The sequence below is a fragment of the Semicossyphus pulcher genome, unplaced genomic scaffold (genome assembly GCF_022749685.1).
Source record: "Semicossyphus pulcher isolate SPU_LCO1_2020_fin unplaced genomic scaffold, fSemPul1.0.p SCAF_37, whole genome shotgun sequence".
Taxonomy (NCBI): domain Eukaryota; kingdom Metazoa; phylum Chordata; class Actinopteri; order Labriformes; family Labridae; genus Semicossyphus; species Semicossyphus pulcher.
In genome coordinates, this window is record NW_027211712.1 from 870,115 (window position 1) to 886,298 (window position 16,184).

Below are 16,184 nucleotides of genomic sequence, written 5' to 3' on the forward strand. Positions count from 1 at the left end.
CCACAGGCAGCAGCAGCGATGGACAGCTCAGACAGCCAATGAGAGCAGAGCTTCACAGCGACCTTGCCTCTCTTTCTGAACAGTGAGTCTGTGTGGTGCCCCCTGCTGGAGGTTCTGATTCAGCACCAGGAGCTGAGTACACCAGCTGGGTGTAAGAAAACAGGTTTTATCTCTTACGTCCGACATAGCTACGACCGACTTCTTCATTGGAATTTACACCAAGTGCACCAAGCCGAACTGACACCGGTCGTAGCTGCGCCCGGTCTCATGATGCGCGTCCACGTGAACACTCAAAAAGCGGTGACTGTTACCAAGCAACACACGTCTCCACTCGCTAACTGCTCTCATGATTGTCAGGAGATATGGATAACAAAACAAAAGATAAATACATTTTAGTGATGGTGAAATGAGGAAACATATATAATGAAGCATGCCGTGTCCGATGTACATTTATCATGTCTCCCTCTGTGTTCTGAAAGGCTCTACTGGCACAAAATCTGAGCTACATCAGCACCTGCAGGGCGGGGACAGCGCCGCGTTTCTGTCCCACACATGCTGCAGCTGAGGGGAGAGCTCTTTGGTTCAAACAGGAACAAAAACGAAACCTGTCGATCAGCTTACTGTCCGATCACGGCGACTCTCTCTCTCTTTAATGCACTTTTATTTAACCTGTAAAACAACAAGACGTGCTGCCGCGGTGTTGTTCTTTTAGGTTTTTTGACTGTTACTTTTACCGTTTGTTTTACCGTGGATTTTTTTTTTTTTAAAGATTATTTTTTGGCCTTTGGCTTTATTTATAGGACAGTTGAAGATAGACAGGAAATGTTGGGAGCAGAGAGTGGGGGATGACATGCACCAAATGATCGGCAGACCGGGAGTCGAGCCTGCGATCAGTGCGACGAGGACTGCAGCCTCTGTACATGGGGCGCCCGCTACACCAACTGAGCTAAACAGCGCCCCGTTTTACCGTGGATTTAAGTACGACTTTCTAAACTTATGCCTGTTCCATCCTAGGTGTAAAAGATACACCCGGGTGCAACACAAACAGGGCTTAAGTCATGCTGGTGCACAGGGCGTACTTTAAAGTCCGTCGTAACTTGACAGCTCTAAGTCAGACGTAACGTTACGACCAGGAGTACGCCCCGCTGGTGCACTCGGCTCCAGAGCAGAAGCTCGTCGACCTGCGAGGTGTTTTCACGCCTGCATAGGAACATTTATGATGCAGAGGATGAAGAGGGTCTTCCCTGTAGACATAAAGCAGATTTATAAACTGAATGAAACAGGAAGTCAAAAAGGAGGGAAATCACAAGGGAGCATGAAGCATTGTGGGAAATCTGCTGAGGTCGGATGACAGACAGCAAGGAGGAAAGAGTCTCTACAAATTATATAGACTTAATATTATATATATTACATTATACTTATTATCATATTACATTAAACTTAATGTTATATTATACTGTATATTACATTATGCTTACAATTGTACTAACATGGTAGATTATGGGGGGTTAGGGTTATTTTTATTATATATACAGCACTGTGCAAAAGTTTCAGGCAGGTGTGAAAAAATGCTGTAAACTAAGAATGCTTTCAAAAATATAAATAATACTTGTTTATTTTGATCAATTTATAAAATGATCAGTGAGCGAACAAAAGAAAAATCTAAATCAAATCAATATTTGGTGTTACTACGCTTTGCTTTCAAACCAGCAGCAATTCTTACAGGTACACCTGCACACAGTCAGGGATGTTGTAGGATTATAGTCAGGTGTGTGATCAACCAATGATACCAGACAGGTGCTAATGATCATCAGTGTCACATGTAGGTTGAAACACAGTCATTAAGTGAAACACAAACAGCTGTGTAGGAGGCTTAAAACTGGCTGAGGAACAGCCAAACTCTGCTACCAAGGTGAGGCTGTGGAAGACAGTTTCATGTCACAGGTCAGACACCATGGCAAGACTGAGCCCAGCAACAAGACACAAGGTAGTTATACTGCATCAGCAAGGTCTTTCCCAGACAAAGATTTCAAAGCACACTGGGGTTTCAAGATGTGCTGTTCAAGCTCTTTGGAAGAAGCACAAAGAAACGGGCGACGTTGAGGATCGTAGACGCAGTGGTCGGCCGAGGAAACTTAGTGCAGCAGATGAAAAACACATCAAGCTTATTTCCCTTCCAAATGGGAAGATGTCCAGCAGAGCCATCAGCTCAGAACTGGCAGAAACCAGTGGGACCCATGTACACCCATCTACTGTCCGGAGAAGTCTGGCCACAAGTGGTCTTCATGGAAGAGCTGCAGCCTAAAAGCCTCCGACATGGAAACAAGGCCAAGCCACTCAACGATGCACGAACACATAGGAACTGGGCTGCAGAGAAATGGCAGCAGGTGCTCTGGACTGATGAGTCAGAATGTGAAATATTTGGCTGCAGCAGAAGGCAGTTTGTTCGCCGAAGGGCTGGAGAGCGCTACGATAATGAGTGTCTGCAGGCAACAGTGAAGCATGCTGGAGGTTCCTTGCAGGTTTGGGGCTGCATTTCTGCAAATGGAGTCGGAGACTTGGTCAGGATTAATGGTGTCCTCAATGCTGAGAAATACAGGCAGATCCTCATCCATCATGCAGTACCATCAGGGAGGCATATGATTGGCCCCACATGTATTCTGCAGCAGGACAACGACCCCAAACATGCAGCCAGTGTCATTAAGAACTATCTTCAGGGTGAAGAAGAACAAGAAGTCCTGGAAGTGATGGTATGGCCCCCACAGAGCCCTGATCTCAACATCATGGAGTCTGTCTGGGATTACATGAAGAGACAGAAGGATCTGAGGAAGCCTACATCCACAGAAGATCTGTGGTTAGTTCTCCAACATGTTTGGAACAACCTACCAGCCGAGTTCCTTCAGAAACTGTGTGCAAGTGTACCGAGAAGAACTGATGCTGTTTAGAAGGCAAAGGGTGGTCACACCAGATATTGATCTGATTTAGATTTCTCTTCTGTTCATTCACTGCATTTTGTTCATTGATGGAAATAAACTATGAACACTTCCATGTTTGAAAGCATTCTTAGTTTACAGCATTTTTAACACCTGCCTAAAACGTTTGCACAGTACTGTATAAATGTAAACCTGTAGAATCTCTTTTTTTAAACTTCTGATTAAAACGTTCAGAGTTTCTGAATCAGATGAAATTAGCAGACGTGACAGAGTGGACCATGAAAGAGAGCGATCCGGTTGTTTTATCACGGGTCATGTCAGCCATCATGTTTATAAAAGTTGGATTAATCAATTCTGTAAATGAATTAACTTCCTGTTAAACTTAGAGATAAAGACCCAGCTGCTATAGACCAGTCTCACCTGTGGATGCTAACAGCTGATTAATTATCCTGACCAGAACTGAGTTCTCAAAGGTAATGGTTTTACAAAATCACAATCAATTATTTTATCCTTAGAAAGCATTTGTTCTAGTTTGATAAATATATTATCAAACCTTTAACCCATCCAGGGAGAGGGCTAGTTACCATATCTGTAGTTTACTTCCTCAGAGCTCATCAGATGATAAAGATATTAAAGGAACTGTTCTTAAAAGACCAACTATCACTTCATGCAGATGATGTGTGATTATTCTTGAGTTTCAGAGGTTTATAGGGTTTTAGATCTTTGGGGGAGTGGTCTGATAATTGTCTCTTTCCTTCAGTTGCATGACCAGAGATGAACCTTCTCGTCTTTCTCTGCGTCGTCTTTTCGCCACCGTCAAACTGAGCAGGACTCGGGCCACTAGCCTTGACCGTCACAGCTCACGACCCCGCCCCTCGGCACCTGGCCCAACCCACCCTGACCCCGCCCCCTCAGGTTCAAGGAAATCCGCCAGTCTGCTGAAGAAAACGCCGTCGGTTCAGTCACTTAATGTGGTAAGAAGATCAATCAGCCTGAGTCACTATAAGCTTTACCAAAGAGTTTTTTATCTTGTGTTGTCTGTTGCTCTTCTTCTTCTTCTTTGACCCATGTGTTTCTTGTCTGTTCTGCAGGGGGCGCCCTTCTTGCCATTGAGGAAGTCGTCATCAGTTCAGAGTTTGAGGTTGGAGCAGAAGAAGAAGGATCGATCTGCTGACTACAGACCAGCTGCTGATCAGTAAAACACCTGATTATGATTATGATCTCTGATTCATCAACCCAAACCCACAGCCAATCAGATTAGAGATCACCATCTAACAGTCAATCAGAGCTCCTGGACTCTCTCTCTCTTCCTGTCTCTGTCTGTCTTCCTCTCTGTCTGCCTGTCTCTCTGCCTGTCTGTCTCTCAGGTCTCTGCAGAGGTGTCTCAGTATCGAGGACGTCGGTCGTCCATCGTCAGTTCGCTCTGTCGGTCGGGTTCTTCAGGTTTGTTCTGACGGAACGTTTCTGTTAGAAATCAGTCGACCGAAGAACCGAACGTACGGATTCATCATCAGCAGAGGGAGAGGAAGACCCGACTCTGGTACTACAAATACATCTAAAATACTGCTAAAATACTGGTACAAATACACCTAAAATACTGGTACAAATACATCTAAAATACTGGTACAAATAATACTACAAATATTGCTGAAATACTTCAAAAATACTAGGATTGTCACAATACCAGAATCTCAAACTTCCATGTTATTAAAAAAAAGAAAAGATTATACTCTATACCTGTTTTGTTGCCATGGCAACAAAACAGTTTCCCAGGAACAAGCTCATTTGACAGACTGTTAATAGTAATGAAAGGCTCTTTCTGTCTCTCCGCTCTATCAAAACGTCTTCATGTGTCGTCCTGTGAATGAGGACAGTACGCTGTGGTGTTGCTGTAAAGAGCTCCAGGTGTGATGGGCGACTTCGGCCTATAAAAACTTAACCCTGTACCTTCCTGCGGGGTTGTAGGTCGGAGGTGGAGGTGTGTTGGTTTGATGTTTAGAGTGTAACCGCTGTGAAATAATCAGAAAATCATGTCTTATTTCTCTGTTTCACTGCTTTATTTACATTAAAGGCACAAGCTATTTTAACTTCCTGTCATAGATTTAACCATCTATTGCATAATGGAAATACAGTTATGTTTGGCGTTGATGGCTCTGCTCTTTAGTTGCTCCCTGGGTTAGCCAAGCAGCATGCCATGGCTTTCCAGGGAGCGCAATGCAAAAACCCTTGGGAATACAGAGTGGGCCAAAGGCTTACAATGTTACGATGTTACAGTTTCATGTATCAGACGCTTTTGTCCAAAGTGACGTACATCTGAGAGTTTATACAACACAAGCAACGATCAAGACAGGTTTCAGACTAGAAAGGAAGAAGCTGGGGTGGTGGAGGCACAGTGTTGCCAGCCGCAGAAAGTTGCATTTAAAGGGACCACCTTGTTGTAAGAAGCGGCTGTGATTGGTTCGTTACTGATTAGAAACAATAATTCAATTAGCAGGCTGACAGCTGATTACAGTTGAGGCGTATGACTTCCACGTCCTGCATGAACTAACGCAAAGTTTCACTGTATGTTGCTCGACTACAGCTGCTCTCTCTCTTCCTCGCAGCAGCTTTGTGTTGAAAACTGGGGATCTGTTGTATTTGTTTCACAGCTTCGGTTCTGTCCAACGTAAAAATAACAGATTGTATCGTTATAGAATGTGGTATTGAAAAGTAGCAAAGTATTGAACATTTGAAGAACTAAATGACAGAGACTCACTGTGCATAACTTACCTGCCAGACTACATTGTATGCATACATTACCCACAATGCCTCCTTCTTTAAAGAGGAAGGCTCAGTAACGCTACAGACAGTCTGACCAATAAAAACTTTTGTTTACTTTTTTTACTTTACTTTTACTTTTGTTTGGTCGACTGTCAGAGGGTCTAATTAGTACTTAATTATCAGAGTAATAGTACTTAGTTTTCAGAGTAATAATACTTTGTTATCAGAGTATTAGTACTTTGTTATAAAGGTATTTGTACTGTGTTAACAGTAATGTGTACTGCAGGTGTGTATGTGGAGGACATGGCGGACTGCAGTACTCAGAAGTTGTATGCCGGCCTTCTGGCGGTTGGAGACGAGATCCTGGAGGTGAATGGGGAGAAGGTGGTCGGTCTCAGTCTGGACCAGGTGACCCGGCTGCTGACCCAGACCACGACTGCCAAGGTCCGGGTTCTCCGACACCGCAAGACACCTCCACAGTGACATCAGCACAGATGGACTGTAACTACAACAACTAAAACTGTACCTAAAGCGCCTGTAACTACACTGACTGTAACTACAACTGTAACTACACTCGGAGGTTACCTGACCGCCTAAAGAACCAAAAACACCTGTTGAACTTTGGTGTAATATTTTAAAGCAACCTCTGCAGTATTTCTCTGTACAGTTCACATGTATTTTCATATGTAGGGTTATATTTTCTGAAAGATTAAAGAATTAAAATTAAGTCTTGATTTGTAGGAAAACTTAAAAACTAAATTCAATATTTGTTTTTTGCATTTCTTTCACCGGCAGCGTCTTATGAGTCTACAGGATTAGAACCTGAAATTGTACTTCACAAAGTATTTAATACCAGCAAATAAAAGGTGTATATTTATACCAGTGTAATATATTTGACTGTTGTGACTCTAATCATGTCAACATGAAAACGAACAGAAAGCATTTCAATGGTAACAGTCAGTCTTTATTTTCTGAATGAGTTTATTGAAATAAAATTCACCTGCAGACATTAAAATTCACTCAGAAACAAATCAAATAATGAAAACAGATAATGTAACTTTAATCATTCACCGATCAATAACACAGATTACCTTCTTTAATTCCATGATCGGTTCTGATAATCTGATGAGTCAACAGAATACAGCGTGGTTATTATTTTCATGTTTATCATTATCACTTTCGGGATCCATGTTTTTTGGGTTTTTTTTTTTAAGGAAATATGAATTTATTTCTTCATTTAAACAAAATAAAACTTCAGTCAAAGAAAAACTTTCTCCTTATTTATGAAAACATTGTGAATAAAAAGACAGCAGCTTATTTTAGATGGAATCTGACATTTGAAGAAAAAAACAGAATTATTTGTTAAACATGTTAGAGACGACGGATGGATTTCTTAAGTGGTAAGATGTGTCGATAGAATAAACATGTTTGTTTCCAACCTGTAATTCTGTATTTAATGACTCTTATCAGTCAGAGATCTGAACACTATGGTTTGGTTTTATTACTCAGTAACAGGACATTATTTGTCTTCTAACATTTCATCACCTGCAAACTTCTGAAATTTACAGCCGTGCGTACCGCTGATGGTGAGACAAGGTGATTGGCTGCTTCGTGTTCCAGGTCATCTGTCACCTGATGGACCCCTGGCCTGCCTCGCATACTTCCAGAAATGCACTTCCTGCTGCAGCTTCACAATTAAAGCCTTCCAGGGTTTCAATGGAGAAAGGCTTTTATTGTGAAGCAGCCAGAGGAAGTCTGTGGTTTAAATTATTAATAGCTCAACAGTAGAAAAGTCCATGGATCAATAAACTGATCAATAGAGTAGAGAAAAAGAAAACAGTCAAACTAACCGTTAAAGGAAACAAGATGAAAAATAAAAGAGAAAAATTCAGTCACTTAAAATCAACAAAACAAAAACTGTAAACAGGAAGTTTTAGTGTTTTTACATCTTTTTTTTTTCAAATAGTGTTTTTACATTATTTTCTGTAGACAAACCAAAACCAAACTCCAACAACAACAAGTGTTAAAGAGGACCAAACCAGGAATAAACCTGAAGTAAACCACGGTTACACTAATGTTAAAACTGGAAATAAACTGCTTTAAGTGATTTTTACTTAAAATTAAACTGGAGCTACACTAGAGTAAAATGTAGAGTTATACGTTTTTAAAATGAGTTAAACTGAAGATTAAAAGGAATTAAACTGGAGTTAAACTGGAGTACACAAGAGTCAAACTGGAGTTAAACTGGAGTTTAACTGGAGTACATAAGAGTCAAACTGTAGTACATAAGAGTCAAACTGGAGTTAAACTGAAGTACATAAGAGTCAAACTGGAGTTAAACTGGAGTTAAACTGGAGTCAAACTGGAGTTAAACTGGAGTACATAAGAGTCAAACTGTAGTACATAAGAGTCAAACTGGAGTTAAACTGAAGTACATAAGAGTCAAACTGGAGGTAAACTGTAGTACATAAAAGTCAAACTGGAGTTAAACTGGAGGTAAACTGTAGTACATAAGAGTCAAACTGGAGTTAAACTGGAGTTAAACTGTAGTACATAAGAGTCAAACTGGAGTTAAACTGGAGTCAAACTGTAGTCAAACTGGAGTTAAACTGGAGTCAAACTGGAGTTAAACTGAAGTACACAAGAGTCAAACTGAAGTTAAACTGTAGTACATAAGAGTCAAACTGGAGTTAAACTGGAGTCAAACTGTAGTCAAACTGGAGTCAAACTGGAGTTAAACTGAAGTACACAAGAGTCAAACTGGAGTTAAACTGGAGTCAAACTGGAGTTAAACTGAAGTACATAAGAGTCAAACTGGAGTTAAACTGGAGTCAAACTGGAGTTAAACTGAAGTACATAAGAGTCAAACCAGAGTCAAACTGAAGTACATAAGAGTAAACTGGAGTTAAACTGAAGTACATAAGAGTCAAACTGGAGTACATAAGAGTCAAACTGGAGTTAAACTGAAGTACATAAGAGTCAAACTGGAGTACATAAGAGTCAAACTGGAGTTAAACTGGAGTTAAACTGAAGTACATAAGAGTCAAACTGGAGTTAAACTGGAGTCAAACTTCAGTCAAACTGTAGTTTAAATGGTTATTTTCAGCCCTTTAAAATAAACATCCAAACAAACATAACTTAAACAGGACATTAAAAGACATCAAACATGTTTCTACCTGGTTTGACCTTTGACCTCTGCCATGATTTCAACAAACACTAAAAGAAGCAAAGTGCCTTTTTCAGTCCGATAGTCCTGCAAAGTCTTGTACGCAGTGTAGTACAGTAAAGTCCGTCTGTGATATAAGATCCATTAGAGTCCATCAGAGTCATGTAGAGTTTAGTAGAGTCCATTAGAGTCATGTATAGTTTAGTAGAGTCCATTAGAGTCCATCAGAGTCATGTAGAGTTTAGTAGAGTCCATTAGAGTCATGTATAGTTTAGTAGAGTCCATTAGAGTCCATCAGAGTCATGTAGAGTTTAGTAGAGTCCATCAGAAACTTTTAGAGTTTAGTAGAGTCAATTGGAGTTCAGTATAGTTCAGTAGAGTCCATTAGCGTCATGTACAGTTTATTAAAGTCCATCAGAGTCAAGAAGAGTCCAGTAGAGTCCAGAGTTCAGTAGACACAGCAATAAGATGAGTTCTGAGCTGAAGGGGGGAGGGGCATCAATCAGAGGATGAAGAAGAGAAGGATGATAACGAAGAGGATGGCGAGCAACACGCCAATAGCACACCACTGACGACGATCTGTGGAAATACAGATATTACATTAACTGACAACGAACTATAATTATTACTGTAACTAATTATAATCCTGTTGCTGGGTGGATTACCGCTGGTCATGTGAGACACTTTGGCCAGTTTCTTCATGACGTTATCCAGTCTGGACTGAGTGTTGTCGACCTCATGAGTGAAGTCGTCCAACATCCTGCAAGAAAACCACAAAACAACAGGTCGAACAGGAGTCCCTCACACCCCAAACACATCCTGTTCACACCACAACACATCCTGCTCATACCACAAACACACCCTGCTCACACCCCAAACACACCCTGCTCACACCCCAAATACATCCTGTTTACACCCCAAACACACCCTGCTCACACCACAAACACATCCTGTTCACACCCCAAACACACCCTGCTCACACCCCAAACACACCCCTAACACATCCTGTTCACACCCCAAACACACCCTGCTCACACCCCAAACACATCCTGTGCACACCACAAACACACCCTGTTCACACCCCAAACACACCCTGCTCACACCACAAACACACCCTGCTCACACCCCAAACACATCCTGTGCACACCACAAACACACCCTGTGCACACCCCAAACACACCCTGCTCACACCCCAAACACATCCTGTTCACACCCCAAACACACCCTGCTCACACCCCAAACACATCCTGTGCACACCACAAACACACCCTGTTCACACCCCAAACACATCCTGCTCACACCCCAAACACACCCTGTTCACACCCCAAACACACCCTGCTCACACCCCAAACACACCCTGCTCACACCCCAAACACACCCCTAACACATCCTGTTCACACCCCAAACACACCCTGCTCACACCCCAAACACATCCTGTGCACACCACAAACACACCCTGCTCACACCCCAAACACACCCTGCTCACACCCCAAACACACCCCAAACACACCCTGCTCACACCCCAAACACACCCCTAACACACCCTGCTCACACCCCAAACACATCCTGTTCACACCACAAACACATCCTGTTCACACCCCAAACACACCCTGTTCACACCCCAAACACACCCTGCTCACACCCCAAACACATCCTGTGCACACCACAAACACACCCTGTTCACACCCCAAACACACCCTGCTCACACCCCAAACACATCCTGTGCACACCACAAACACACGCTGTTCACACCCCAAACACACCCTGTTCACACCCCAAACACACCCTGCTCACACCCCATACACATCCTGTTCACACCACAAACACATCCTGTTCACACCCCAAACACACCCTGCTCACACCCCAAACACACCCCTAACACATCCTGTTCACACCCCAAACACACCCTGCTCACACCCCAAACACATCCTGTGCACACCACAAACACACCCTGTTCACACCCCAAACACACCCTGCTCACACCACAAACACACCCTGCTCACACCCCAAACACATCCTGTGCACACCCCAAACACACCCTGCTCACACCCCAAACACACCCTGCTCACACCCCAAACACACCCTGCTCACACTCCAAACACACCCCTAACACATCCTGTTCACACCCCAAACACACCCTGCTCACACCCCAAACACATCCTGTGCACACCACAAACACACCCTGTTCACACCCCAAACACACCCTGCTCACACCACAAACACACCCTGCTCACACCCCAAACACATCCTGTGCACACCACAAACACACCCTGTTCACAGCCCAAACACACCCCAAACACACCCTGCTCACACCCCAAACACACCCTGCTCACACTCCAAACACACCCCTAACACATCCTGTTCACACCCCAAACACACCCTGCTCACACCCCAAACACATCCTGTGCACACCCCAAACACACCCTGCTCACACCCCAAACACACCCTGCTCACACCACAAACACACCCTGCTCACACCCCAAACACATCCTGTGCACACCACAAACACACCCTGTTCACAGCCCAAACACACCCTGCTCACACCCCAAACACACCCTGCTCACACCCCAAACACATCCTGTGCACACCACAAACACACCCTGCTCACACCCCAAACACACCCCTAACACATCCTGTTCACACCCAAAACACACCCTGCTCACACCCCAAACACATCCTGTGCACACCACAAACACACCCTGTTCACACCCCAAACACACCCTGCTCACACCACAAACACACCCTGCTCACACCGCAAACACATCCTGTGCACACCGCAAACACACCCTGTTCACACCCCAAACACACCCTGCTCACACCCCAAACACACCCTGCTCACACCCCAAACACATCCTGTTCACACCCCAAACACATCCTGTTCACACCACAAACACACCCTGCTCACACCCCAAACACACCCTGCTCACACCCCAAACACACCCTGCTCACACCCTGCTCATACCCCAAACACACCCCTAACACATCCTGTTCACACCCCAAACACACCCTGCTCACACCCCAAACACATCCTGTGCACACCCCAAACACACCCTGTTCACACCCCAAACACACCCTGCTCACATCAAACACATCCTGTTCACACCCTGCTCACACCACAAACACATCCTGCTCACACCCCAAACACAACCTGCTCACATTCCAAACACATCCTGTTCACACCACAAACACACCCTGCTCACACCCTACTCACACCACAAACACATCCTGCTCACACCCCAAACACACCCTGCTCACACCCCAAACACACCCTGCTCACACCCCAAACACATCCTGTTTTATCCCCTCGTCCTCATGTTCTTCCAGACGTTTGATAAGACATTATTTAGAGTTATGTATGTTAAGAGTGGAGATCCTCTCAGTGATAATGTTTACTAACAGAGGTGATAGCTATTAGTAATGTCGTGTAGCTATTAGTAATGTCGTGAAAGTTGTCGATATTGAATGTAAATAATGTTCTTACACAGACTGTTCGTCCAGCTCCATGCCAATCCTCTCCGACATGTTCTTCAGGACTCCGATTGTTCCCGACACAAGCTCCAGCTGTTCATCCTGCTGCTCTGCGATCAGCTGATAGACATTATTATATTATTATTATTATATAAATATATTCTTTTAGTTTGTTGAATTAAATATATTATTATTAAACATTTAAATATTATTAATTAAAACTTGTAGCTCTGTGATTGGCTGTTTTAGTCATGTGTTTCTGTACCTGCTGCTGCACCTGCTGCTCCTCTATAAACTGAGAGTTTGCGTTCTGCAGCTGTCGGTCCAGTCGGCTGAATTTATCAGGACCAGGCTGCCAGATGGGACCCTGAGCGCCACGTTCACCGAGCAGAGCCTGAACACCACACAAACATCAACCGTCATTTTACATCAGAAGCACATTCAAGGACCTGCCTGACCCTCACTATAACCTCCATGAACCTTTGAGGACCCACCGTGTGTCATTAGTCAGTCAGAGATGTTTGAAGAGGTCCATGGAGGACTGTAGAAGTGTCAGGAGTCCTTGAAGGAGTTTTGAAATAAAGGTCTTTGGTTGGGGAGAGTTCCAGGTTTTTCCAAGAGGCTTTTGGTAGTATATAATGAGTTGTTCTTTGTTTTAATTCAAGAACATATTAGCAGAACAAATCTTTAAATGGTAACACACCTATGGTCAGGTTGGATAGCAGTTGAGTGTGTGTGTACTTCAGGTGTGTGTTACCTGTTTGTTCTTCCTGTCTGTGGCAGCAGCCGGACTCGACATCTGCTCTTTCATTTCCTGTCAGAGAAACACAGAAAGAGAAACATGGGCCTGATCAGATCAGTCCATCCTTCAGATAAACATCAGCCAATCAGGGCAAAGTGAACCATATCGGCTAATAGCAGCTCAGTCATAATGTTGATCATTTCAACAGAAATCTTTAAATATGAAACAAAGAGAAACAAACTAAATTATGCCTTCTTCTTGTTTCTCCACCTGAGCAGACGGACAGGTGAGTTTAGAGTTATGAATGAAGCATACCTTCACAGTCTGCCTGGTGCTGGTGATGAAGGCTTTCCTCTTCATCAGCTCAGGTGCATCCAGGTTAAACTTCTTTGGGTTCGACTCAACGATGCGTTCAATGATAGTTAAGAAAAACATATTTTTTTAAAGTTAAAAATGACACATAAACACACATTTCATTGTTTAAAGGATATTGATCGTCTCGTCCAGGTCCTCCAGGTCCCACTCTATGGAGCGCAGACTGTTCCTCAGCTCATTGGTTGTCCAGTCCATTTCCTCCTTAGAGGCTCCGCCCCCTTCCTGCAGCAGCTCGCTCCATCTCTGATGGAGGCTCTGTGCTGCATTCACTGCCTTCTGCACTTCACTGTTAACAAAAACAAAAATCATAATTACATCTCTGACAGTGGATCTGTGCTGCGTTCACTGCCTTCTGTTCTTCACCGGACAGGACCAGTATATAAGAACATCTGTGAATTCTATTGTATCAGTCAGATGTTTTCATTTTGTTTGACAGTTTTGAACTTTTTCTTTGTGCTGCAGAAGCGACATGTCAAAAGAAGCACATAAAAATAAAAATAAAAGCACAATTTAAAGTAGGGATGCACCGATTGATAAAATCAGGGCCGATACCGATGTTTAAAACAACTATTTTGAAAAAAAAAAATGTATTCAGGCCTTCATCACACTCTTTGAGAAAGCCTGAATTCAAATTCCCAAAACATCTTTTTATTTGTTCTTTCATGCAAAAATCTTTTTTCAAAAAAGAACTGCCTGAAAAGCCTCTTTAGGCCCCGATCAGACAGAGCGTGTTTTGCAGGCTGTAAAACGCGAGGCGAACCACACTGCCTTTCTTGTTTTAGCTTATGGTTAAAGATAGAGCAGCTCGCTACGCCTTTTTTTCTACTGTTGTTAAGGCAACCATCGGAACATTACCCGTCATTAACCTAACCGTTACATTGTAAACTGACAGAAGGCCCGCCTCTACATTCATGCGATTGGACCCCGATGGTGTTGGGCGCTTTTCTGCTTTGAATTTAAGTTTTTTCAACTCGAGGCGCTCGGAGCATTTCCTCAAAAACGTGAGGCGCTCTGCAACGCCAAAGCGGCGAGCAAAAAGCTTCTCATTGAAAACAATGACAAAAAAGCCCCCAGCTGCTAAAAGACGTTCTGTCTGATTGGGCCCTTAGCCTGTTTTTGAATCACCTGGTCATGGTACAAACATTTTCCAGTGCTTACATAGCCTAGCAAAGATCTTAATGAAAACATAAATACATTTATGTTACAATTAAATTTACTGCCCAATTAAAGCAGTTAAAAAATGTCAGCATTGGGGCGCTGGTTTAGTTAAGTTGGTAGAGTGGGCGCCCCATGTACAGAGGTCACAGTCCTCGTCGCACTGATCGCAGGCTTGACTCCCGGTCTGCCGATCATTTGGTGCTCGTCTTCCCCCACTCTCTATTCCCAACATTTCTGTCTATCTTCAGCTGTCCTGTGAAATAAAGGCAAAAGCCAATAAAAAAATCTTCATAATAAAAAAAAAAAGTCAGCAGGCCGAAATCAGCCAATGCCGATGTTCAGCCGATGCATCGGTGCATCCCACAAAGCAGTAAGAAGGCTTTCATATCTTAAAAGTACAACAAGCTTCCTTTACGACCAGAACATTAGCAATCTTTATTCTCACTGTACTTTCACCTTATTTCATTACCTCACTGCTATTACAACTGTGTTTCGTTCATGTTTCCTGGGGGACATTTGTGAAATTAGTTTAATTTAGTTGGTTTTCTGAGGCCTGTTTGGGGAGACTGAAGTTTGAAATAACTTTTGTTTAAAAACTTCATTCTTTCTGTGGTTGTCCTTCATTTATTTTTATCTGATGTGACTGAGCATCTACCTGCACATGACAAAAAAACGGAGGAGCTCTGAGCTAAAACCACACAATATGCTAACAAGCTTCTTCTCACTTAACCTGATATACCTAGATAGCATAGCGAGCAGCTAGCAGCCTGTTTAACCACAAAGTTACTCTGGTTTCTTTCTAGTACATTGATCATCGATTAGCATCAGCTCACCACAGACTAACATTAGCCCCTGTTAGCATTACACTGATGATGGATCAGCAACAGTTTACCGCAGGCTAACATTAGCCCGTGTTAGCATTACGTTAATAATCGATTAGCATCATCTCTCTCTAAGCTAACATTAGCCCCTGTTTGCATTAATTTGATTATGGATTAGCATCAGCTAACCGCGGGCTGTCTTTAGCCCCTGTTAGCATTAGTTTGGTTAGCACTACGTGAACAGTTCTGACCCTTTGACGACGAAGAACGGGTCTTCCATGGACATGTTTCCGGTTCAGTCGCGGCGGAGCTCCATCACACAGAATCTGAGCTCCGGGTCCGTTCAAACTAGCTAAACTTTATTCACTTTATCTCGGATTAAACTCGGGTTATCTCCATCACACCGGCGGCTGCTCTCTCCGCTTTGTTTACATGCAATAGCGGAAACTACCCTGTGACGTCACACATATCTGCATCCATCTTCTTCTTCTTCTTCTTCTTCTCTGAGTTTATTGGCGGATTGCAAACAACTTTGAGGTGCGTACCGCCACCTACTTGAAAAAGAGTGTGTACCTGTTCTGTTCCCAAAATCCCCTAAAGACTCCACTCCCGTTGCATCTTTCGGACTTTGTCCTATAGCCTTTCTCTTTCCACTTCACACATGGTGCATTGCAATAATACATGTTCAACATTTTCTTTACCTCCGCAGTTTGTACATGTGTCACTGTTTCTATTCCCTAGCATGTACGTAGTGCCATTTA

At 43.2% G+C, this 16,184-nt stretch overlaps 1 protein-coding gene across 1 annotated transcript; it reads right to left on the minus strand.

Annotated features, from left to right (window-relative positions):
- Nucleotides 1–6,641: 6,641 nt before the first annotated feature.
- On the minus strand, nt 6,642–15,895 carry stx6 (syntaxin 6). Its single transcript, XM_069679229.1, has 8 exons — nt 15,675–15,895; nt 13,561–13,730; nt 13,385–13,479; nt 13,085–13,141; nt 12,593–12,721; nt 12,341–12,447; nt 9,525–9,619; nt 6,642–9,438 (listed from the first exon to the last, which is right to left on the minus strand). The coding sequence occupies exons 1-8, from the start codon at nt 15,707–15,709 to the stop codon at nt 9,362–9,364; spliced, it is 765 nt and encodes a 254-aa protein (XP_069535330.1). The 5' UTR covers nt 15,710–15,895; the 3' UTR covers nt 6,642–9,361.
- Between the last annotated feature and the right edge of the window lie 289 nt (nt 15,896–16,184).

What these genes read in the sequence shown, in the direction of transcription:
- stx6 (XM_069679229.1), bottom strand. Translation starts at nt 15,709, where the DNA reads ATGTCCATGGAAGACCCGTTCTTCGTCGTCAAAGG. An exon ending in GCACCAGGCAGACTGTGAAG is followed by an intron (nt 13,142 to 13,384) that starts GTATGCTTCATT and finishes TTTCTCTGACAG; the next exon opens with GAAATGAAAGAGCAGATGTC. An exon ending in CAGACAGGAAGAACAAACAG is followed by an intron (nt 12,722 to 13,084) that starts GTAACACACACC and finishes TGTGGTGTTCAG; the next exon opens with GCTCTGCTCGGTGAACGTGG.